This window comes from Muntiacus reevesi, chromosome 4 (genome assembly GCF_963930625.1).
Source record: "Muntiacus reevesi chromosome 4, mMunRee1.1, whole genome shotgun sequence".
In the NCBI taxonomy this organism is placed as follows: Eukaryota; Metazoa; Chordata; class Mammalia; order Artiodactyla; family Cervidae; genus Muntiacus; species Muntiacus reevesi.
This window is the reverse complement of record NC_089252.1, coordinates 41,119,038-41,142,261: the sequence shown is the minus strand read 5'-3', so window position 1 is coordinate 41,142,261 and position 23,224 is coordinate 41,119,038. Positions and strand designations below refer to the sequence as shown.

Genomic DNA, 23,224 nt, shown 5'->3' with positions numbered 1-23,224 from the left:
TTAGAACTGAACCCTATGCCCCCTGACCTATCCCTCTCTTCTGTTCACCACCTGGGGTTCCGGTCAACTCGAGTGACTTTCGGTGACCATGTATTTAGCACGGCTGTTGCAGCAGCCCTGCAAGAGCTGGTTAAGGACTGGACCAGGACAGAGACCTTGAGGGGGACAGGGTCAACACCTTGCTGCCCTCCAGGTGGAGCAGAAACACAGGTGAGGAGACTGGAATCGTGGAGAGGTCATAGTTGATTGGAAGTGTTAGGGTTAAGGCCGCCAGTGAGTGTCCCTGTGTCTCTTCAGGCTTCACTGGTGTGGGGGTTGTCTGTTTATTCCTCATTGGAGCCTGTGAAGTAAGTGCTTTCTCACATCCCATTAACAGATGGTGAAACTGGGCATATGAAAGTCTTAGAAACAGAATCTTGCTACCTTCTGCCTGTGCCTAAAGTTGGGCCTGGGCCATAGAGCTTTGTAGATTTTTTAATAATAATTAGAAGATTTATAGTCCTCTTCAAACTGATAATAGTAATAGTTAACCTGAATTTGAATGGCTCTATACAGCACACACAAGTCGTCCCCATGCTCACAGCTCCTGTTGTCTGTACCTACTCAGCTCATAAACCAGCTTCGTGGCCTCCATGGACTCTGAGCTTGTCATCTTATTCAAAGACTACAGTTAGAATTCTTCAAAAAAATGTAAATAAGATTTTGCCCTAAGAATGGTGCGTGCTAACGTCTTTGTGCAGGGGTGGTATGCACGATGCAGTGTTTTCTGAAGAAAATGGTTTGGGGATGTGTGGACTGGCAGGTGTGTGCAGACCAGTTGGAGTCTAGTGTGAGGGACAGCAGCGAGAAGGGATGAAGGCCTGGACTGGGCATCACAGAAGGAGGACCAAGGGCATGGTGACCACAGAGGAGGAAGGGGCGAGTCCACCGGTATGAGACGAGGACTTTGTCAGAAGTTGTGGGATCCGAGTATAGAGAACTAGGACTCTGTTGGAAATTGTGGGGTGCATGTGTAGAGAAGTGGGATTCTGTCAGAAATTGCGAGGTCCATGTGTAGAGAAGTGGGGACTCTGCTGGAAGTCATGGGATCGCAGTGTAGGGTACAGGACCCTATCGGAAGTTGTGGGGTCCACGTGTAGAGATGAATTTTATTTGAGCTCTCCCCTCTCTGGAACGCTTCCCCCTTCTCATTACTTTTCCAATGTGAAATGAGGAAAGGGGCCTCCAGTTGTGCACATGAACTTTTTTATACCACAACAGTAAACATGTGGCTCCTATTACTTCACATGGCCCTTTGGGGATTAATGTGATTTTTGTGAGCTGTGTTTTTCGAGTCTTGTTTCAGGAGGGGTTAATTAATTTAAAAAAAATTACCTATAAGAAGTCTTTTAGTCTGTTCCTGTCAGGGAAGAAAAAGATGGATTTTCAGAAATCTATTAGTGTAGAAGACTGTATTATATAAACAGTGGCGAGCATTTCTGGGAACTGGCTTTGAGTGTCCCAGACACTGTGACCTGAATTTGGAAGAAAGAGGCCATTGATCTTGAGCCAACATCATTCAAGCGAAGAAAAAGCAAGTGGTCGCCCAGGATTGTGGGGTGACCTTAGGTTGGGGCCAGGGTGCAACGCAGAGTTGAACTGCACCATATAGGCCATACCTATGGGAGCAGGGTCCTGGCACCACCCCTGCCCAGCCTGGAGCTCTAGCAGGTCCACCTCGACCTGGCTTAGGCCCTAGGGGACCAAGTCTGGCCAGCTGTGTGTGGTCAGCACAATGTGGTGGCTGAGGACTGCAGCGGGGCAGTTGTCTGGGGAAGGGTTAAAACACCTCCTGGAACCTCAGGCCTGGAACGTTAGGCCTGTTTATAGAAAGATGTATGTTAACCATGTGCCTGGGTTGAATATTGTGCAGAGACGTGTTAGTGGGTCCCTGCTCCCTCTGAATGAGGAGTAGGAGGCAGAGCAGTGCTCCCGGGGATGGGGGTCCGCTGGCAGAGCTGAGGGATGTTTTCATAATGAGTTAGGCAGAAATAAAGGTTGTCGGGAATATCCAGGAAGTGGTGCTGAGTAGCCAGGCAGGCTGTATGAGACAGGAAGCATTTAGCATGTTGGTAAACCATGTTATCAGCACATCAGCCAAGGCGTGTCAACAGTTCTAGGACTGGGAATTGTTAACCATGTGGAAAACAGCAATTAGGAGAGCAGTTTCAGTTAAAAATGTAAAGATTGTATCTTTAATTCTTGAGTTGTTCCTCTGTGCCTGTGTAGCTGAATCTGAAAGATAACTTATAATGGGGACAATTGTATCTTTAAAAGCTTTGAAATTGTTTTTTTAAAAATAAGTTTAAATTAAAAAAATAATTTTATTTATTTATTTACCTTTGGGTATGCTGGATCTTCGTTGCTATGTGGGCTTTTCTCTAGTTGTAGCGAGCAGGTGCTACTCTCGCTGTGGTGTGTGGGCTTCTCATTTCAGTGGCTTTGCTTGTGGAGCACAGGCTGTAGGGCCCCAGGCTTGATAGTTGCGTCTCCTGGGCTTAGTTGCTCAGTGGCATGTGGGGTCCTCCCAGACCAGGGATCAGTACCATGTCTCCTGCATTGGTAGGCAGATTCTTCACCTCTGAGCCACTGGGGAAGGCCCAAAACTTTGAAATTCTTAAACAGGAAACCAATAAAGATGTGAAATTATACTGGTAGAAATTTATAAAAACAGAGAATTCACTCATCATGATGCGTAATTTAAGAGGACCTGGCGGTGTGTGTGGTGCAGGTCAGTGGTGGAGACCCAGGTGCTGCTCCAGTCCTGCTCTGCCATTTTCTTACGTGTGACCTTGGGTGCATTCCTTAACCCTTGCCTTGGTTTTCTCATCTGGAAAATGGGTTTTAATGGGATTGTTATATGGGTTAATATATAAAAAGCTTAGAATGTGCCTACAAAATAATAATTGTTACAAAAGTGTTAGCTATTAATATATTCCAAATTCTCCTAAAGAAAATCTTCCCAAACTTGTATGTGTGATTGTCAACAACCAAATGAAAAGTCATGGTGCATTACACAAAACACATCTTACTGCAGTAGATTTTTAAAAGAAAAAACTTAGAACTAACTTCTCCCCCTTAATTTTCACTTTTTAGACTGGTGAAACCAGAACAATATCTCACTTTCATTATACTACCTGGCCAGATTTTGGAGTCCCTGAATCACCAGCTTCATTTCTCAATTTCTTATTCAAAGTGCGGGAATCTGGCTCCTTGAACCCTGAGCACGGGCCTGCGGTGATCCACTGCAGTGCCGGCATCGGGCGGTCGGGCACCTTTTCTCTGGTGGACAGCTGCCTTGTTCTGGTAAGTGACCTCATTTCAGGCTCCCATACCTTTTTGTTGTTTCCACTGGCAGAAGTAAGTTCAAATTACGTAAGCCAGGATCCCAGAAATGTGCTTTTCAAACTTAAACGTCTGCCTGTTTTTTAGAGAAACCAAAAATTCTCTTTCACATCCTTTCAGCTGCCTCTTGCTTGCGATGAGTGGGTGGGGTTGTGACCAGGATAATCCTCGCGCTCTGGGAGGAGACTTGTGCTGGTAGCTTCGTATTAGCTAAATGATAGGTTGTCTCCCTCACCCACTGTATTTTTCAGACATCAGTTGGTAGATAGTATTGAATTCCTTCTTGCCTTGGTTTCCTTATTTACAAACTGTGGATAGTGCTGGTATTTCCCTCCCAGGACTGTTGGGAGAATTAAGTGAATCAGTGTATTAGGAACACATACTGTCTAAGCCCCTTGGTCAGTGTGGTGTTGACATCACCCCCTGAGGTTCCTGTGGTGCCCGAGGGCCGTGTGTTGCCCTAGGCCTCCCAGTCCCCGCCAGGGCACCAGCATGTGCCTGTCCTTCTTTTATGGTATCTTAGACGTCACTGTATTAACACCGTGTTTAATAGCCCATGCTTCCATCTAAAGCCAATTATTATGTGTAAGTGAGCTTTGATGTGTTTAAGAACTCTTAAGCATCTGGTCTGTTGATGGTAAATATTAAAACTGGATCATGTGTGTGTCAATTCCCTCCCAAAGTTACTGCAGCAACTGTTCTCTTTTCCACTTGGGTGGGGTGGGATGGGGTAGGGTCACAGTGACTAAACCTGACTGCTGCAGCAGCGGTCTGCCGTATCATCTGCAGTGTTGTCACCGTGGGTCTCTCTCCTCCACCCCCTTGGGTGCTACCTTCCATAGACTTGTGTACAGACGTGAGGCTGCTGTGTACAGATAGGAAGGCAGGGGGCGCCCGGTAAAAAGATTTACTCCTTAAAAAAGAAGGGCACTAATCTCTATATTTATCCTTACGTTAAGCCAGCACGCAGCATAAATCCTTCCTTCGACCAATCACCAATCGCTAGGCTAACACAAGTGAGATGACTATTAGCTGGAGTCAGCCGTGGGTCCTCCCTGTGCTGCCTGGACAGGGAACGGCGGCCTGGGCTGGCTTGCCCTTAGTGGTTATCTTGGATTGCTTCTCTTTTCTGGACTCTTAACAACAAAAGGCTTGAATATTGTTTACCTCTCTTGCAGATAGAAAAAGGAGACAATATTAACATTAAACAACTGTTACTGAATATGAGAAAATACCGAATGGGGCTAATTCAGACGCCAGATCAGCTCAGATTTTCCTACATGACGATAATAGAAGGAGCGAAGTTTATAAAGGGAGACTCAAGTATACAGGTAAACCGTGTGTCAAGTGTATTGTTGTCAGGTAACTGCACTCTGTGTAAGCCACAGGGATTTTCCCCTCCTCCCGAGAAGCATATTTACATTAATACGGTGGGTCCAGCTGGCTTCTGAGAGGGAAAAGCCTGTGCCCACCTCTTCACATGCTCTTCAGCCTCTTGTTAAATCCTGCTTGTCTCTCAGAAGCCCAGCTGGGAACATGGTTTCATTAAAAAAAGTAGAAGTTTCATGTAGAAGAGAGTCTGAGCATTTACTCATTGAAATAACCGGAAAAATTAGGTACTTTTGGCCCATTAAAACCTGGCTTGGAGTTACACAAGAATACTTAGTTTGTAAATAGATTATCCCATCTGCTACAACAGTGAGCAAGCAGTTTGAGTACTTGCAGCAGATACAATGCACCGGGACAGTGTTGTTTTTCTCTGGTTGGTAGCTTTATTCTCACGAGGGTGTTTTTGTTCTGCAAAAGCTAAGATTGGTTTTCAGAAACCTGTGTTTATGTACTAACATAAAATGTAAAATAGAAACAGAAGTAACAGTAGACTCCGGTTTCTTGTCTGAGCCAATCCTATAGAATTTTACATAAGCAGGTAGATTTTCTTTTTGTTTCTCCTACATAAAACCACTACTTGCTCTCTAGCTTCTGTGATTATGGCCAAAAGAGCAAGATTCTGAATAAGCCCTGTTTTGTAACAGATCACACCATCTGTGGAATGATGTATAAATAGTTGTGTCGTCTAGATTACACAGATATTTAAATACCCCTGAACAATTTTATTTATCAGCTAATGTTTTTGTTGTGATCATTGGTATTATTTTAACTATTCAAGACAGTCTATTTATCAATTAAAATTTTAAGTTTTATTTAAAAGATCCCCCCCCTCTTTACCATCAAAGGAAAATTTTTAATGAAGAGAAAGGTGAGGTTCCTCAGTGCCCTCAATCAGTAAAGTGCTTGGTGTGTGAAGATTAAACCCACGAGACATAGTGCCTCCCCCAGACGCCGCCTCAGCATTCAAGATGGGGAGTGTCTCTAACGTGCATGTCTACCAGCTTCAGTGCCAGTGTGTGTGCTGACCCTGTCTGCTGTGCTCATTCCCTGGCTTCTCCAGACAGGTGCTTCCTCAGGGCACTGCCCCTCGCTGCACTTTGAACACGGATGTGCCTCCTCTGAGGGTTGCTTTCCCCATGGAGGTGGGTTTTACGGACGTGATTCCCCTGGTGACTGTGGTGTGTGGCTTGGGGGAGTTTCTTCTGTCCCAGTTTATCTGTGCTGTGTGACCATCACGTCCCTGACCCAGCATCTTCATCCCTGCTCAGACCCACAGGTCCTTTGCCTCCTTACACAGGGCCCATTGGAAATGCCCCTGTTTCTCCAGTGCTCAGGGTCGGAGAGCCTATACCTTCCAGGGGGCTCAGTTTCCACAGAATTGGTCTCAGCAATCAGTTAGTACCTACTGAATATATGAGAGTTTGGAGACTGTGAAAGTACATCAATTACAGAGTAGAAGTCCTCGATAACTCACCCTCACCCCCCAGCGTGTAACCACTAACACGTGTGTGTGTGCTTCCAGGGTTTCGTATCCATGCATCAGTAGTATTTATGTATCAGTGTATGGACTTGTTTATTTTATGTAGTTATTTTCAGACAGTTTTCTCCTTCTGGAACCCCTGATGTCTCATGCTGTAGCCATGTGTTTGTTTAGTGTTGAGATGTAGCCAGTCTGAATCGAGTTCTGCTTAAAATTTAAGATGTACAAATACAGGGAGAAAGAGTGTAAAAGATCTCAGTAATTTAAAAAATATCATGTGTTCAAATGACAATATTTTTAATATATTGAGTTAAATAAAACATGTTAAAATTCATCTTATAAAAAACATGGCTATTAAATATTTTTAAAGTTATATATATATATATGTGACTTCCATTACATTTGGACAGTGCTATCCTAGAACCTTAGCTTAGAACAGAACAAAAATCTCAGAGAAATAGATTTCCCTGAAATCTTAAATCATAAAACTGTCCTATTACAAAGATCAAGAGTTGCTTTGTTGTGTGGAAACCACAGAACGCATGGCTTCTAAGTGTCCTGTGCCCCAGAAGCATCTCCTAGAACACATAAGGGGGTGATAGGCAATTTATGGGCTCTTTTTTCTCTCCATGCATCTGCCTTCTCCTCTTTGCCTCTGATTTTGGGGGAAATGAGTATTTGTAAGAAGAACGAGGGAAGCTTCTCTAGTGTGAGTTGATGGCAGTGGGTGCAGGATACTATCTTTCTGTCCAGTAGCACCCGCACTTTGTCAGCTTCGTCTCTGATTCTTTTTGCTGAACAGGGCATGTGTCTCCACCTTCTGTCTTAATCTGGGCTTATGTGATGCGAGTGGTGTTTTCATTGTTGACTATAGTTTCATGTTTGTTTTCCTGTGAAGATTTCTGACATATGTGGCTATAAAATGATTTAGAACCTGCCAGGAAAAGGAAAGCTGTTAGTATTTACACCTAAAATGACTGTACGTGAAACTAGTAACTGTGTGTGATGACCACATAGTGCATGTTTATGCACTGCCATCTCCAGTGTCCTGGGCCCACCAGGAAAGAGGAGATGATCTCTAGCTGTCTTTAAAAGGACTCTGTTTACCTTCCATCTTTCTGGCCTGAGGTTGTCATAAACGTAGTACCATTGCTGGTGTTTCACATCTTTATTAGCAAATCCTCAGTTCTGCCCAGAGATGTGACAGAAAGACATTGCTCTTTGTTTTTCTCCTTTGAAGTTCACTAGCATTGACAGTCCCCACCCACCACCACCCTTGCACCCTCCTGAGTCTTGGTGGATTCTGGGAAGTGGGCCAATGAGTCTTGCTTTTGGGCATCATCTTTTTTATTGACATTGTTGAGTTTTGTCCAAGTATGAGGCCAAGTTGCAGTAACTAGATCTTGGTGAAGAATTGCTCAGCATAATTCTGGAGACAGTTAACACTTTTGTTGGATACTTAAACTCTCTGGTGTCTGACACTGATGGTTATTTCCGAGATGCAGAGAATCCTGAGGGTTTCTGGCACTGTCAGCCCAGGCGCTCTGGGTTCACATCCCAGCTCTGCAGCTGTGGAGCCTGGAGCAGGGTGTTTACTCACAGCCCACCTCCCTGTATAACAGGAGGGAGCAGCAGGAGGAGCCACACCTCTTCCGGGGGTCTCTTGAGGATAGGGGACCAGTGTAGGTGGAGTCTTAGGTCAGCAGGGGTGTGGTAGTGTTCAGGAAGTAGCTGTCTCTCCACTGCATTTCCTCTAGTATAAAAAATGCTATTTTGACAGAGAAAAACATTTTCAGTGGTAAAGAACAAAGTTGACACAGTCACCTCAGGTGAGAGCATCTTACTCTTGTGTGTTGTTATATGGGTTCTCAGCTCTTGGTGAGATAGTCTTTCTGGATGTGATGGAGACACTGCAGGTCCCTTTTGGGAGAACACAGACCCACCCCGGGCGCCTCATGTCAAGGTTGTCTTTCCCTGAGGTCCACCTCCTTTCTGGCCTCGCCTGTCTGGCCACGCTTTCCAGGCTCCCCTTCCTCTAGCCACGCTGTTGTGCTCACTGCCCTCCAAACACAACAATTTACAGAGTTGTACTTTCTGAGTCTTTTGTGCGTCAACTTCATAGAACAAAAGGAGATCCATTCACAAATGATGCAGCTTCATAGAAGAGCCATGTCAGGGAAGGTGGAGTGTGACAAAATACCTTTTAATTCTTTTGTTGTGTAATGAGACAAGCTGGAAATTAGTTTATCGGTGTGTCAGTGAATTTCCTGAAATTTTTAAATCTAAACATACAGGCATTGTTTAAGTAGTGCCATTTTGTACCATAGTAACTGCAGAGAATGAGTGTTCTTCTGTCAGTCCCAGAAGAATGTGAGTTGTGCAGTATTCCTTCTCTGTCAGAATCCTTGAAATTCTCAGACGGTAGATGCAGGGAACCTTACTCATTATTAGATCTGAGACTCCACACTTGCAGGATAGATCTCCAAAGAGGGCCTCTCAGGTCTGTGCCGGAGTTAGAGTTTGAGGTCATGGAAGCCACTGGCTCTCCCAGCCATGCCTTTGCTCCTCCATGGATGGCCAGGAGCTGGGTGAACGTGTTCCCAGCCCTTGGAAGACTTGGAGAGCCTGGGTCTTACTGCCTCAGAGAAGGAAAGTGGATGGCTCTTCATCATGGTCTGAGTCCTGCCACCCCACAGTCCTGGCTGCTGGGGACCTTCCCACCCTGGGTTGGGCCAGCTGCCAGGGCTACTGGTGCCCATGGTGGGCACAGTCTTTGGAGTCCTCTGGCACTGCAGGTACTTGCTGGTTCTCTCTAGACTGGACAGTGGCAACGAGCCGAAGGACATGGGTCACATTCATGGGCCATCTTGGTCACCCTTCCTGCAACAGGTGCCTCTGTACCTGTACAGTCAGACTTGGAAGATCTTACCGTGAGGTCCTAGTGTAATTTGTCTCAAATGGGCTAAAGCCACTGTGTTTTGTTAAGGTGGTTGTGTTCAACTACATACTGATGTGCATCAGTATTAAATGCTTTATTATTATTATTATTAAATTCAACTTCAAGTAGGCATAGCTAGAAGTGGTTTGACAAAACATGTTTTCCTCTTTCATTCATATATTAGCATCAAAGGCTTCTCTCAACTCTATAATTGCATCTCATAAATCTTATTTAAGGAAAATCAAAGCCCTAGTGTTTTCATTTGTTTCTCATTTCTCTTCCCTGTGTAGAAACGTTGGAAAGAACTTTCTAAGGAAGACGTATGTCCTGCTTTTGATCATTCACCAACCAAAATAATGACTGAAAAATACAATGGGAACAGGATAGGCCTAGAAGATGAAAAACTGACAGCAGACAAATACTCAAGTCTGTCCTCTAAAACACAGGAAACTCTGGAGGAGAACAGCGAGAGGTAAAGTTACTACAGCAATGTGCTTGTAAAGATGAGACTCTTATTTTAATAAGTTTGTGGATATGAACTAATATAGATCCTTTGTTTATTGAATTAATGTAACAATTTATTATTGCAGGGCATTTAAATAGTATATGATGGTGTCATTGAGCTCAAAGAAGACAGTTTATAGACAGAAACCTGTTGGAAAATGGCTTGACACAATATGGGTTTAGCATGGTATTAGAGTGTAAAAGTTAATATAAGTGGATACTAAGGTGTGTAGTATGGCACAGAAAACAAGCGGTAATACCTGCTGTTTGTGTAGTTATGCAGTGTTCATGCTCCTATTATACAGTGTAAGTGATAATATTTCTTTAATACCATTGAGGGCATGAGTGCTCAGTTGCTAAGTCTTGTCCAACTCTTAGTGACCCCATGGACTGTAGCCTTCCAGGCTCCTCTGTCCATGCCTGGCGGGACCTCTGTGCCAGGCAGGAATACTGGACTGGGTTGCCATTTCCTCCTCCAAGGGATCTTCCCAACCCCTGGATTGAACCAGTGTCTCCTGTGCCTCCTGCATTGGCAGGTGGATTCTTTACCACTGAGCCACCTGGGAATCCCATTAATACCATTATGAAATAGTTAAATGAATATTTCAATTTAAATTTGTTATTGAAAGAAAAAAGTCTTTCTAAAAAATCACATAAAATGCCCTATACTTTTAGAGTTTTGAATCTATATGAATGTCTAAACTATTCAAACTTTTAAATTTGAAAAATTATGCTTCTAGGGCTCTAGGTATCTCACATTGTATGAAGCTGGTATCGTGAGGTGTGAGTTTCTTAGAAAAGTGAAGGAACACTTTTTCTTCCTCTCTGAATTCAGTATCTGAGTTGACTTTTTTTTTCTTTTTGTCAAACATGCTTTTTCATGTGAAAAATTTTACATTGTAGTCATATTTGTTACTTTGGGATCTCGGGATATGCTGTGAAAACCATTAAGGTATCCTTACATTATAGCTTCATTTCTGTGTTTCCCCAAAACATAAGGAATTGCAGTGCATGGCAGTTACATGTTGTACTGCAGAGTTTGTTCTGACTCAGCTGTGCTGCTGCTTATATGTGATGTCAGTAGTTTAGTCACAAGTTAAAGCATAGAGGTATCTGTCTTTTCTTCTACCTCAGACTTAATGCTTTTAAGTCAGGAAATAATACTGTGAGCTCTGTATCCTTTTATATATTTTATATGTGCTTTGCCTGCTCTTGATTACAAGGTAATTTTTTTCTTTTTTAACTGGCAGGTACATACATACTTGTTATATGAATTTTCAGTCCAGAGAGTGAATTTTGAGTAATAGTTTTTGCACATCATTGTAGGAAATACTCAGGTGGAGATCATTCAGGCAGAGCTACCTGTGTCTGTGATAAGGAAAAGTGGAAGGAAGACTGCAAGGCATACGGAGATGGGCAAAACATACTCCCAAGTTGCTAATATACTTAGAAGACAAAACAAGAACCCAGACTAACATCGTAAATGATTTACTGTAATTGAAGTGCTATAAGATAAGAATAGAAGGACTCCAGGGGCTGAGAGAAGCAAAGAGAAGTGTGTTCTTAGTTTAGAAGGAAACAGACTTGGAGAACAGCAGAAAAGCTATTTAGGGAGGACCAAGGCCATACACGGTAGGTGAACACTGGAGAGTCTTTGTGAGCACGCGTGCTCTCATCTCCTTTGTGTGTTAACTAGGAGTGGGGTTGCTGGGTCACACGTGGTCACTCCATGGGGATCATTTTTAAGCCATTTTTTCCAAATGGCTGCATCACTTTGCCTTCCCACCAGCAGTGGCTAAAGGTGCCTGTATCCCCAAGAATAATTTAACATTGACAAAATAATCTAATATGCAGACTATATTTAAAGTTCTGTAATTATCGAAAACCCACTTTATAGCTTCATAGAAAATAACTGTACTGAGATACATATAAAGTTGACAGATTTAGAGCATACAGTTCAGAGTGTTGAGTATATTTACAGAGTTACATAGCAGTCACCATAATGTAATTTTGGAACATTTTTATAATCTTGGTCTGTTCAGCTATTTAAAAAAATAATTTCATGATCTTGTCCAGGATCATGTAGCATATGAGTGGTTTTTCAGGCTCCTTCCCTGGGACCATCCACCACCTTCTCTTCACTCCCTGTTGGACATTGTTTGCAGCTTTTAGACGAGTTGCCTTCTAGGACACCCCATGATGTGGATCCCTCTGACTGTTCCTCATTATTAGATTTCAGTTAAACACTTGGGGCAAGAAGAAAGCTGGCTACTAATATAGTAGACACTGAAGAGGCATTCAGGACTCTTAACCAAGCAGCACGTCAGGGCTATGCCTCACACCGATTGCTGTGGCATAGGCAGCCTGACTGAAGGCAGGGAGGCTGGTTAGGCTTCCGCTGTAACACAGCAGTACCTGAAGGGAGATGGGGTTTGTGAGATTTAGATTTAGTTTCTTTGTAACTGATTTTAATAGCCCTTACACTTGATGTAGTTGTTATGCAAAATATATAGATGAGTACTCTCTTCTTTTAAAAATATATGTTAAATAGTCAAGTTTCCATCCAGTTCACTTCAGTTGTTCAGTCTTGTCCAGCCCTTTGCGACCCCATGAGCTTGCTCAAACTCATGTCCATCGAGTTGGTGATGCCATCCAACTATCTCATCCTCTTAAATTTCCATGAGTTTCCATTAAGTAAGTGAAAAAAAAATTTTAAGTTTTGCTTTCCATATCATTTGAAGAAGGGAAATTATTTTAAACACTACTCAAGCTTATTAAAAACACATTATTGAGGGGAAGGTGAGGGTCCACGCGTGGGGCCTTGTCCCTGGCGCGGCGGGGCCGGTATCCTGAGCCGGGGAGGAAAGGTTCCGAGTCCCGAGCGCCGCCCGCCTCCCGCCGCCATTTTGTACCGGGAGAGGGCGGTGGCGGCGGGAGGGGAGCTCCCCTGGGGCCGGGCTTGGGCCCCGGGCGGGGCGGTGGCGGAGGGCGGGCCCGGCAGGCTGTTACCGGCTGGGAGGACAGAGGTGGGGTCCCGAGGTTGGCGGCCGCGTGATGCTCGGGCTCCCCGCCGCCCCGCTTCGAGACTTCGGCTGGCCGGTCCCTCTGGGCCGCGGTGTCCGGCGGTGCCACGCTGGATGCAGCCCGCGACAGAGTTAGAGGTGACTAAGAAGTATACGGAAATCAAGTCATGGATCCACCTTCACGTAAAGAAAAGCCCAAAGTTAAAGAGCCTGTCAGCAGAATCGAGAAGGCCAAGCAGAAATCAGCCCAGCAGGAGCTGAAGCAGAGACAGAGAGCAGAGATCTATGCCCTCAACAGAGTCATGACAGAACTGGAGCAGCAGCAGTTTGATGAATTCTGTAAACAGATGCAGCCTCCTGGTGGAGAGTGAACCACCCCTGCGTTCACACTAGATGGGACCTTGGAAGCTTTGTTTATGAGCGTGCTACCAGTTTAAAGCTGAGATGGCCCATTTGGAGCCTTACACAACTAGACAAGAAGAGATTTGCATTATTCTTGAAACTGGATAAATCGGAACTTCCTGTATGTAACTTGCTTCACTAGTTCCTCCAATCGGAATTGGCCCATTGCTTGCTGAAGAGACTTCTTCTATTCTTCCAAGACAATACATTATTTTTTTTTTAACTTTTTCTATTGTTTGAAAAAAAAAATCAGTGTTTCTTCTGAAACTGTAAACCTTCTCCAAAAATACAAATAAAATACTAATAAAAAAAAAAAAAAAAAAAAAACACATTATTAAAGTATTATAAAATGATTAGCTTTCATCAGCTTCAGGGCTTGTGTTGCTGCCAGACTTTGCATATAACTGAACTCTCAGATCTGCTCACACCTGCTGAATTGATTCCACTTTGCATTCTAAGGTGTCAGTTTCTTTGTGCCAAGTTTTTTTTGCTTCTTCCAGCATTTCCCATGTTTTTCCTCAAGAGTGCCTGATGGGAAGATTGCCAGTCTGATATCACTAAGCAGTCCTGATCTACAAGCATGATGTCCTCATAAGCATCTCTAAGTTTTAGAACTGTTTCCTTTTTCTGTTTCTTCCTTCAGCTCTACTTGTGATTCTACTTGTATACTATGAAAATGTGTCTTGTTGATTTTCAAAAGTAACAGCATCTGCTACTGCTGCCTTCTTCATGGTGGCTGTCATCTTGGGCTTTTGAGATATTTTTCTTAAGGGGGAAAAATAGTAAAGTACATGTTGCCATCAACTGATCTTTGCCTTGTTCCAGGACTGTGATGTTGGGAGTCAGATAGCTTCCATTGAAACAAAAGTTCTGTATTGAACAGGAAAACAGGAGCTAGAAAAGGGTGTGGACAGAGGACAGTAGGCACTACACAGCGGAACATTCAAGAAAATGTTAAGTTTAGGGGTTTTTGTGAAAAATCAGATGTAAACTCCAGAGGGGACCGGATGCTGAAGGGACCCTCTATCTTCTCACTACTGCTGACTGGTTAGCAAAGAAAGATAGAACACTGACACCATGGTTCTTTTCAGGGCCCACCAAAAGTATTTATTAGCACAAAGTTGAACCAGCAATTGTTGAACAATCCGAGTGTTATCTCTGGACCATTCAGAGCATTGAGGCCCTTCCCCTTCTTCTTTTTTTTTTTTTTTTTTTTTTTTTTTTCCCCTTCTTCTTAAGGAGTTGAGGGGTGGGGGGGATGTGGGCTGAGTCCCTACCTGCAGCTGAACCCACCTTCTGACGCTCTGTCTGTTCACAGTGCTCTGCGCAAGCGCCTCCGGGAGGACAGGAAGGCCAGCACTGCCCAGAAGGTGCAGCAGATGAAGCAGAGGCTGAGCGAGACTGAGCGCAAGAGGAAAAGGTGGTTATATTGGCAACCTATTCTCACTAAGATGGGGTTTGTGTCAGTCATTCTGGTTGGCGCTTTTGTTGGCTGGACACTGTTTCTTCAGCAGAATGCCCTATAAGTAACTAATTCTGCCCCGCAAGCTTCGGCCCTAGCTGCTGACAGTGTTGCGTGAGTCACAGAGTTGGTCTGTGACTCCTCACAGACTTCTCACCCACAGAGAAGTGTGGTGTCTGGTCCCCCCAGCACCCCAGGGCACTGCCCACACTACCCCCCCACCCCAAGTAAAGACTTGAATGCTTCTTAAGAACTGGTACATTTTCCACTGTGTTCATACATGCTAAGTGTAATATTTCACCTGACCAGACTGAGAGATCCTTTACCATAAGGGTTCATTTTTGGAGGCTGTCTGGATTTTAACCTGCACTTGATATAAGCAATAAATATTGTGGTTTTATTGACATTATTATTGGAGAGAAAATGACCTTTAAGTAATGCGTGTAATGTATAATGTACTGTTGACATGGGCATCAACATTTTATATTCTTAACCATTTCAGGGTAAATATATTTTATAAGTACCTATTTAATCTTACTTTTGTAGTTAAATGTACTTTTTAAAAGCTCAATTTGAAAAAATCTGTTACCATAAAAATAATAATAAATTGTATGTTGATTCAATTGTACTGGATACGTTTTCCTAAAGAGAAGTTTGATATGAGCAGGTAGAGCTCTGAATAAGTAATTTTTACTATATATTTGCATTTCTTTTATGTTTTACAGTCTTCCCAATTTTAAAAAGAAAAACAAACAAAGAAACAAAAATTTTCTCTAAAAATATCTTTGAAGGAAGGTTCTCCTTACTGGCGTAGTCAGGTAACAGTTGGTCAAGACTTTGTAAAGAAACTGGTTTCTGTAAAGCCCATTATTAATACTGTTTATCTTTCAGGAAAATTTCAATGTAATTACCCTAAGTTATAATTGGGGTAAATCATGATTTAGGAAATCAAAATAAGGAGCAGCATTTTATTATCCATGATTTCCATTTATTTGAAGTTTTGCAGTAAAAAAAATTTTCAAGTTCTTTCTACTTCAATAAATAGTATAATGATGTTCAAACTTTACACTGTCCCTTTAACTTTTTAATGAGTATTTTTAAAGCATATTGTTTAATGAATTTAACTGCTCATTTGAGTTCTAGTGTTTTAACTTGTTTTATTTAAACTTTAGGTGTTATAAATTTAGTTGCTGAAATAATGAAATCACATTATTTCGGTGGTTTCAAACTATGCTGGTGGGATGTCTAAGGGGTCACCAGGAAGGGATAAGGGGGACGCTGAACTTCCAACCAGGCGTCTCTGCTTTATCCACTTTACAGGGTAAGATTGCTGCACCAGGCTGAATTATTTTCAGAGAGCAGTTACCATTTAAACAACAGTTTGAAAAATGGCAGTATAGATAGACTTTTGAGTGGTTTTGAATAGCCTTCTAAGAGTGTGAGAGCAGGACACATGCGGTGCTCTGTGTGGAGGACAGTTGTGTCTGGAGCACGCCCTGCTCAGCACCACTGCGTCCCGTTAACTTTACACTGAAGGAGGTAAGAGGGACATTTCTGTGTCTGCCTGCTTGACACCTGTGTTCAGGCACCAAGGTCCTTACCTTTTAGGTCATTATTGGTTTAAAATCTTTCTTTCCAATTTGCCTTGGTTTATTTTTGCTAAAATACAGTAATTACTATGCAAGTCAAATACAGGTAGACCAGTTCAATTCCAACTACAGGTAGCCTTGCTTTCAGTAAAAGTAAAGTAAAAAGACTTTATGGGAAACACAAGCTGGTAATGATACCCTTGTTCCCAGGCAGAGCAGGACGACTGCTTTGTGGGGTTCAGTGCTTCAGCTTTGCTCTCTGTCTGCTTTCTGTCCTTCTGGAGCTGTGTGTCCTAAAGTATTCTTCAAGTCACATCCAGGGCAACAGACCCTTGTTAATCAACTTTTGCATAGGTTAGTTGTCTTCCTCCTCTTGGCAAATCCTTGAGGCGAGCATGTCGGTTTTTACCAGGGGTCGTGTTTTTCACCATTTGCTACAAATGGGTGGTGAGGTGCCTGACCTTTATTAAAGGAGGTGTCTGGTTGAGGGAGGGCGGACAGGTGGGGTCCTGGCCTTAGGTAACAGCCGCAGGAGTCAGCGGCCACAGTGGTCTGCGTCTTCCCAGGACGTGGTCTTGATGGTGTTTCCTAATTAGAACAGATGCTGAACATCAGTTCTATGTTTGACTTTGCTGAGGTGGTATTTTCTTAATTAAAAAAAGCCAGAAGTTTTATTATTTTTAAGAAAGAATATTTGCATTAATACCTGGTTCATTTTGTGCTCGTGTCTGTTTCTGCTCGTAAGCAGGCAGCCCTAATTCAGAGCCATCTTCTCCTGTTGCACCATGGGCTCCGACCTTGTGTCCACGTTCATCCGAGCACTTTATGTCATCCTCCTGCTGCTTTTTATCTATAATTGCATGTGTGGAATATACACAAACCCAATTCTCTATATTTAGTGGGTCCATATGTATTTTAATGTGAAAATGCAGAGAGGACTGTAGTGACACAGACCGTTTCTTGTGTTTAGAGAACAATTTTTTATTTGTCCTTTTTTCTCTTTGGTCTTTTTGGTCCATTTCATTATGTATTGGTATTTCTACCAAGGAATGAACAAAAAAAAGAAAAAGGAAGTAAAGTTGATTCTTTTTTAATATAGCTCTGCCTAACAGGTGTGTCAGAGGAAGGAATTGTGACTCAAATTATTAATTTTATGTACACTTGTGCATGTCCCCTTTGTTTCAGATAAACTAGAATTGATGGTTTGAATCAAAAAACAGCTGTTAGTTTAAGAGACAGTTTCTGATGCAGAGCCCTCCTTCTGCTTTCATCAGTTCCACCTTTGCTTTCAGGGTTCTTAGCAGTGACGGTTGTTCCCATTTAGTGGTGGTTTCTGCTGCTCTGGGCTCCGTGTTTCCGAGTGTTCTCTGTTGACCTCCAGCTGATGCAGGTGTTGGGGTCACTGAACCAGAGTCACCTGAAACTTGACTTTCCCACTGTCTCTTCTGGTCCTGGTGCTGAAGAGTCTGGTGTGTTAGAATTAAATTCTCAGAGAAAGGTGTAACTTCTACAAGTCGCTTCTCTCTTAGAAGAATGTCTCAGACTAGATTCTGTGTGAGCTGACACAGGCCAAACCTGATGACTGGAAATCTTGTATTGACCACTGTATACTCTAGGGAAGGCACTTCTGAAGTGCCTGCCTGGTTATTATACAGGGTTTTTTAAATTTATTTTTTTAAATTGTATTTATTAATTTTTAGTATGTGGGATCTTAGTTCCCCAACCATGGATCAAACCTGTGCCCCCTGCATTGGAAGCTCACAGTCTTAACCACTGGATCACTAGGACAGTCCCCTGTACAGGTTTCAGGATCCTGCTGCCTTGATTTTTACTTTCAGACACAGTCTTACAGCACTTTGTAAATCTAGCTCACTGTAAGTCGAATGCTGCTGTGCCTGTCATCCACTTTTCCTGAGTCCAGGCAAGAGTGTAGGAGTCACGCTCTCTGTCAGTGCTGACTGGTTTCTGATTCTGGCAGGTCGGAGAGGGGCTGTCAGTGGGTATGAAGCATGGGTGTGAGCAGGAGCAGTGAGTCTGGGCCCCCGTCCCCACGTCACAGCTGTTTACATCTCTCACATCAGGAAGTTTTTGTTTGGCTTTGACTTATTTAGATGATGGGGTGCAGCATCTTCTAAACACAATTTTCAAAAACAGAAATGTAGTAATTTTTTACATAATAAAATGCAGTCGTCCTGGCTCACTGAAAATATAGGTCTTGTCTTCCCTGGATGATGTATTCTGGAGCTTTCCCCAAGTTCGCTGATTTGAATTTGAGGCTACTCTCCCTCACATCTGTCTTCAGAGCCTTGTTTCTGGGCCAGCGGCACCACAGCTCCCGCAGCAGTGGACGAGTCAGAAAGGCCAGGCGTCCTCTGTGCTCCTGGGTATGTACGTGCTGTCCCATCACAGAGGGTGCCTGGGTGAGCGATGACTCAGCCAGAGGCTTTATCAGGAACAGCCTGACCATGGACATTCTCCAGCGCCCTCACAAGCTCTGTGTGGTTCAGTGGGAGAATGAACAGTTCAGTCATTGGAACTCTTTCTGTTTTGGTTTTCTAATTTAGAGTGGAATATGGGACTTAGAGGACTCAGGGTGGATATCACTTGCAGAATCTAATACTTTCTGGTTTTCCACCACATAGTATGTTTGGGGAGCTGTAAGGAGAGTGTCTGGGAGTTTTTATCTTTATGGAGACTGTTTCCTGCAGCCCCCCCACCAAAGAAAAACATCATTTCTTTACTGTTGCTTTCATTTGGTATAGATTTTTTAGACATATGATGACAAATTACTGCTATAAAAAACCTGTAGTTATTTCGAGTTTGGTGAATTCAGGAGAGGGAAACTGGGCAAGCTAATCTTGTCTGTAAGGCAGTGAGTGCCTTGCTCACCCCAGAGAAGTGTCTGTGACTCTTTTCAGCGAAACATGAATTTGAACATCTGGTGACTAGAACCACTTTGGGAGAATTTGACTTTGTTCCTTTAGGTGTGGAGCTGGCCCCTGTTGAGACCTTAAGTTGTTCTACAGAGTTGTTCATCTAGTGGAGTGTTTTTAATGCACTGGCGGTTGTGTCAGTCGGTTTAAATATACCTCCCCTACATACACACACACTCCGCCTCTCCTAAACACACACACACACTCCACCTCTCCTAAACACACACACATACACCCTGAGTCGGAGAACCGGCAACTTGCCTGAGGCTGTACATCTAGTTCATGTCAGAGCTGAGACATGGACTCTCATCTGTAGAATCCCAGTGACTCCGGATCTCATACTTTCCCATTATGTCTCACTGGGCCTGTTTTTATTTATATAGAACATTAGACAGCTACTTTTGCCCATTGAAACCTGAAATAACCCTCTTTTTATGGTTCAAGTGAAACAAACGTTTTTCCCTTCAAAAAACTTTGTGGAGCAGTTTGAACTACTGCTGATCCAGAGGAATCCTGGAAATAAGACTACCCTGTGACTCAAACCATGGTTCCATTCACTCTGACTGATGGGCTTTGGGTCTTTTGCTTTCATGAGGGGTCTTCTGAAGGTGTGGGGAACACTTCGTATTTGCAACAGTCAAGGTTGATCAGGAGCTCCTTTTCTTATGTCGCCCACTTTGGTTCAGGGTTTGGTTTTGTTTCGCTTCCCCGAAGGAAGCACCCGTTGTGTTTCTGTGCCCACAGGCATCTAACGAGAATGTTCCCTTGGTGTCTGGACATTTCTGTGTCGGTGCTGGAAACCTGACACCAAGGAGCCAGCACTCAGGAAGAAGCCAACTCGCAGTGTTGGGGGTTTTGATGGAACGTTTTGGATAAAAGTGTGGGTGCAGTTTATGTCTTCTGTTTATATATGTGGGGACACAGTAATAACAGGTATTGAGATCTGGGCTGGTTTTTTTTTTTTTTTTTTTTGTCATAGAGGAAGTTGAGGAAAACCAGTTACCACCTCAGAAATTCAGCTGTTTGCAAATATTGTGAAATAACATTAAAATCTCAGTTGCCCTTAAATTAGTTATTTCTATCGCTTGTCGAAACTCTCATTTATCTTTACTTTTTGGCATTAAAATACAATAAATCTATCAATTATTTCATGTCTGTGTTTTCTTTTAATACTTAAATCATGTCACTTCAGTTCTGCATTGCTGTGATCATTAGTGTTATCCTTCAGGACAAAATGCACGCTGCTCACAGTCCGTGAGTTAAAGGTATAAGCCAACTTTATGTCCAGACGTTACATTCATTAATATTTTTAGCAGTATGATACATTGGAGGTCCAAATTGGATTAGACTTTTGCATTGAATTCCAAAGTATTGGTAAGTCTAGCACATACCATATAATCTTGCTGAGCTGTTGTGGGTACATTTTTTTTTTAACCTGTCTGTCCGTCAGTATCGCTCACATGGAGGTCATTTCTTGAGTAATACAGGATGACCTACAAAATTCATAGTTAGTGATTCTTGTAAAAGACTTGAGTTATGGTGCTTTAACATAAGTCTGCCTCACACCACCAGTTCTGTTTGAAGAGCAAGCACATAAGCAGCTTTACCAAGATAACAGTGAAGCATTCAGTGTGGTTGAGTGTGATGTGTTGGAATTTTTTTTTTTTTTTTGCCTTTTTAGTTCATTGTTAGTCCTTTTATGTCTGTGTGTGTCTATGTACGTCTGTGTGTTTGGTAAATACGAATTGAATAGATGACTTCTTATTTTATGTTTTAGGCCAAGATTGACAGACACCTAAATATTCATGCCTTGAGAATATTCTGCAGCTATAAGTTTTGAACCATTGATGTGCAAAACAAGACCTGAAGCCCACTCCGGAATCTCAGTGAGGCTTGATAAGCCTGTAGATTGCCTCACATGTGTCTGTTTACAAAGTAAACCTTACATCCAGGGAGCGAAGAGCGCCACCAGCGGAAGACTGTGCAGAAGCCTCTAATTCAGTGCATTGTTAAGTTTTCTAATGCGTGTGTGAAATGTAGAAAGATGTAAAAGAAATAAATTAGGAGAGACTACTTTGTATTGTACTGCCATTCCTACTGTATTTTTATACCTTTTGGCAGCATTAAATATTTTTATTAAATAGACGATGTTGGTTTGTGTGCATTATCTTAGGACAGTTCTGCTTCACATAATGTTCTCCTGAGGGTCTGCTCTCAGGTTTTTATATCCAGCAATCGATGTTTACAGTGAAATTGGTTCAAAACATTGTTCCCTTGCTTCTTTGAGATTTTTATTTAGTTAGCCACCACTAGCCTATCAGTGGGCTTCTCTGGTGGCTTAATGGTAAAAACATAGTCTGCCTGCCAGTGCAGGAGACCAGGGTTTGATTCCTGGGTTAGGAAGATGGCCTGGAGAAGGGAATGGCAACACACTCCAGTATTTTTGTTAGGAAAATTCAGTTGGCAGATGAGCCTGGCGGGCTTCAGTCCATGGGGTTGCTGAAGAGTCGGGCACGACTCAGTGACTAACACACACAGCCTATCAATATAGGTTAGGTGATGCAACAATATCCCTTTTGTTAATTGGAAAAGCATTAATATGGATGATGGTATTAAATCAGTGTTCAGTAAGTGTAGCACTTCAGTGCAGTTTCTGAATCACACTGTTGGTCTCATGTTGAAGGCTATGCTTTCCCCAACACATCCTGTGGTAAGGAGACCAAAGGATCCTTCCCCAGGGGTTTCTGGCCTTCTGACCATCTGATCTCCCATCTGTCTGGTGGGTTTGAACTCAGAATCTACTCGTTGTCAGGCTCCTGGTGAGGTTCCCGCTTCTGCATCAGGTGAGCATCACCTTAATGTGTGACAACTCACTATTGTTTCTGGCCACTGTGGAAGTTTTGTAACACAGTTCATTGAATAATTGGTATCATCTTTCACAAATTTAATGACTTTCCCTTTTCCTTTTTGCCTTGTTGTCCAGCGAGTTTGGGTCTATTTTAGGAGTAAGCAGACATTACCGATCCCTACTAAATCTTTCCTGAAGAATACATGGGAAGTTTGTTAGACCATTAAGTGCATCGAGGTGTTCCTTCAGTGTGTCAACAGATCTTGAACACATTCTCTGCACTCGGCGCCTCTGTTTCTGACTTGCCCATACTCTTCCCCAAGCAGTACGTGGCTTTCTCTGGTATCTCTCCAAAAATGTCTCATAGAGGTCATCTTCGCTCATGCTCTACCAAACACAGTAGTGTCTATTTGTTTCTTCTCTTGTTTGACTTCTTGAGGGCAGAATCACCTCCTTTGAAGTTTCTCCTTAGAGTCAGTAGGACTTCTCTCTGGGTTTTCTCAGTCCTCTTGCCTGACTCCTCCTCCTCCTGGAACTTCAGACCTATTGATATTAATTTCCCCATCCCTTTTGACCACCAGTCCCTGGCAACCACCATTCCACTGTTTGACTCTATGATTAGACTATTTTAGATACTTTTATGTAGGAGGAAAATCTACTATTTGGCTTTCTGTGACTAGGTTGTTTCACTTAGCATAATTCTCTCAAGGGTCATTTATGTTTTTTAAGGCTGAGCAGTATTTGCTTCATTGTATGCATGGACCACACTTTTTTAATCCATTCATCTGTCAGTGGTTGTCGCTATATATCGGGTGTCACAAAAAGTGCTCCAGTGAACATGGGAGTGCTCATGTGTCTATAAGATCCTGATTTCAGTTCTTTTGGATTGATACCCAGAAGTTGGATTGCTGCATTGTGTTGTGGTCATATTTTTAATTTCTTGAGGAACCTCTGTGCTGTTCTCTGTTGTAGCTGTACCATTTTGCATTCCAACCAGCAGTACATGAGGGCTCCAATTTACCTCATCCTCACCATCACTTGTCTTTTGGTTTTTTTTTTTTATAACATCCTGACAGGTATTGGTGATACTACATTATGGCTTCAGGTTTGCATTTCCCTGATGATTAGTGATGTTGAACATTACTTCGTATACCTGTTGGCCATCTGTATGTCCCCTTTAGAGAAATGTCTGTTTAAGTTAAGTCCTTTACCCTTTCACTGGGTTTGTTCTTTTGCTGCTGCCTTGTAGGAGTTCATTGTATATTTTGGAGA

The 23,224-nt window shown here is 42.8% G+C and overlaps 2 protein-coding genes and 1 pseudogene across 5 annotated transcripts in view; 2 read left to right on the top strand and 1 right to left on the bottom strand.

Annotated features, from left to right (window-relative positions):
- The window catches only part of PTPN2 (protein tyrosine phosphatase non-receptor type 2), a 64,390-nt gene extending 43,141 nt beyond the window's left edge, over window positions 1-21,249 (top strand). The window contains exons 6-11 of one of the 4 annotated variants that reach the window (XM_065932615.1): window positions 3,136-3,345; window positions 4,563-4,715; window positions 9,482-9,663; window positions 14,439-14,540; window positions 15,308-15,400; window positions 20,882-21,249. In XM_065932615.1, coding sequence (XP_065788687.1) covers window positions 3,136-3,345; window positions 4,563-4,715; window positions 9,482-9,663; window positions 14,439-14,540; window positions 15,308-15,359 — 699 coding nt within the window. In that variant the 3' untranslated portion in view covers window positions 15,360-15,400; window positions 20,882-21,249. Of the gene's footprint in view, window positions 1-3,135; window positions 3,346-4,562; window positions 4,716-9,481; window positions 9,664-14,438; window positions 15,644-20,881 lie in introns of those variants that run through there. The other 3 variants (XM_065932616.1, XM_065932614.1, XM_065932613.1) reach the window with 3 other exon arrangements.
- LOC136167658 (small vasohibin-binding protein) lies at window positions 12,511-13,427 on the top strand. Its single transcript, XM_065935158.1, has one exon. It carries the CDS (start codon window positions 12,886-12,888, stop codon window positions 13,087-13,089), a length of 204 nt encoding a protein of 67 aa, XP_065791230.1. The 5' UTR covers window positions 12,511-12,885; the 3' UTR covers window positions 13,090-13,427.
- Window positions 13,474-14,293, bottom strand: LOC136167657 (prefoldin subunit 4 pseudogene; annotated as a pseudogene).
- Window positions 21,250-23,224: the final 1,975 nt, after the last annotated feature.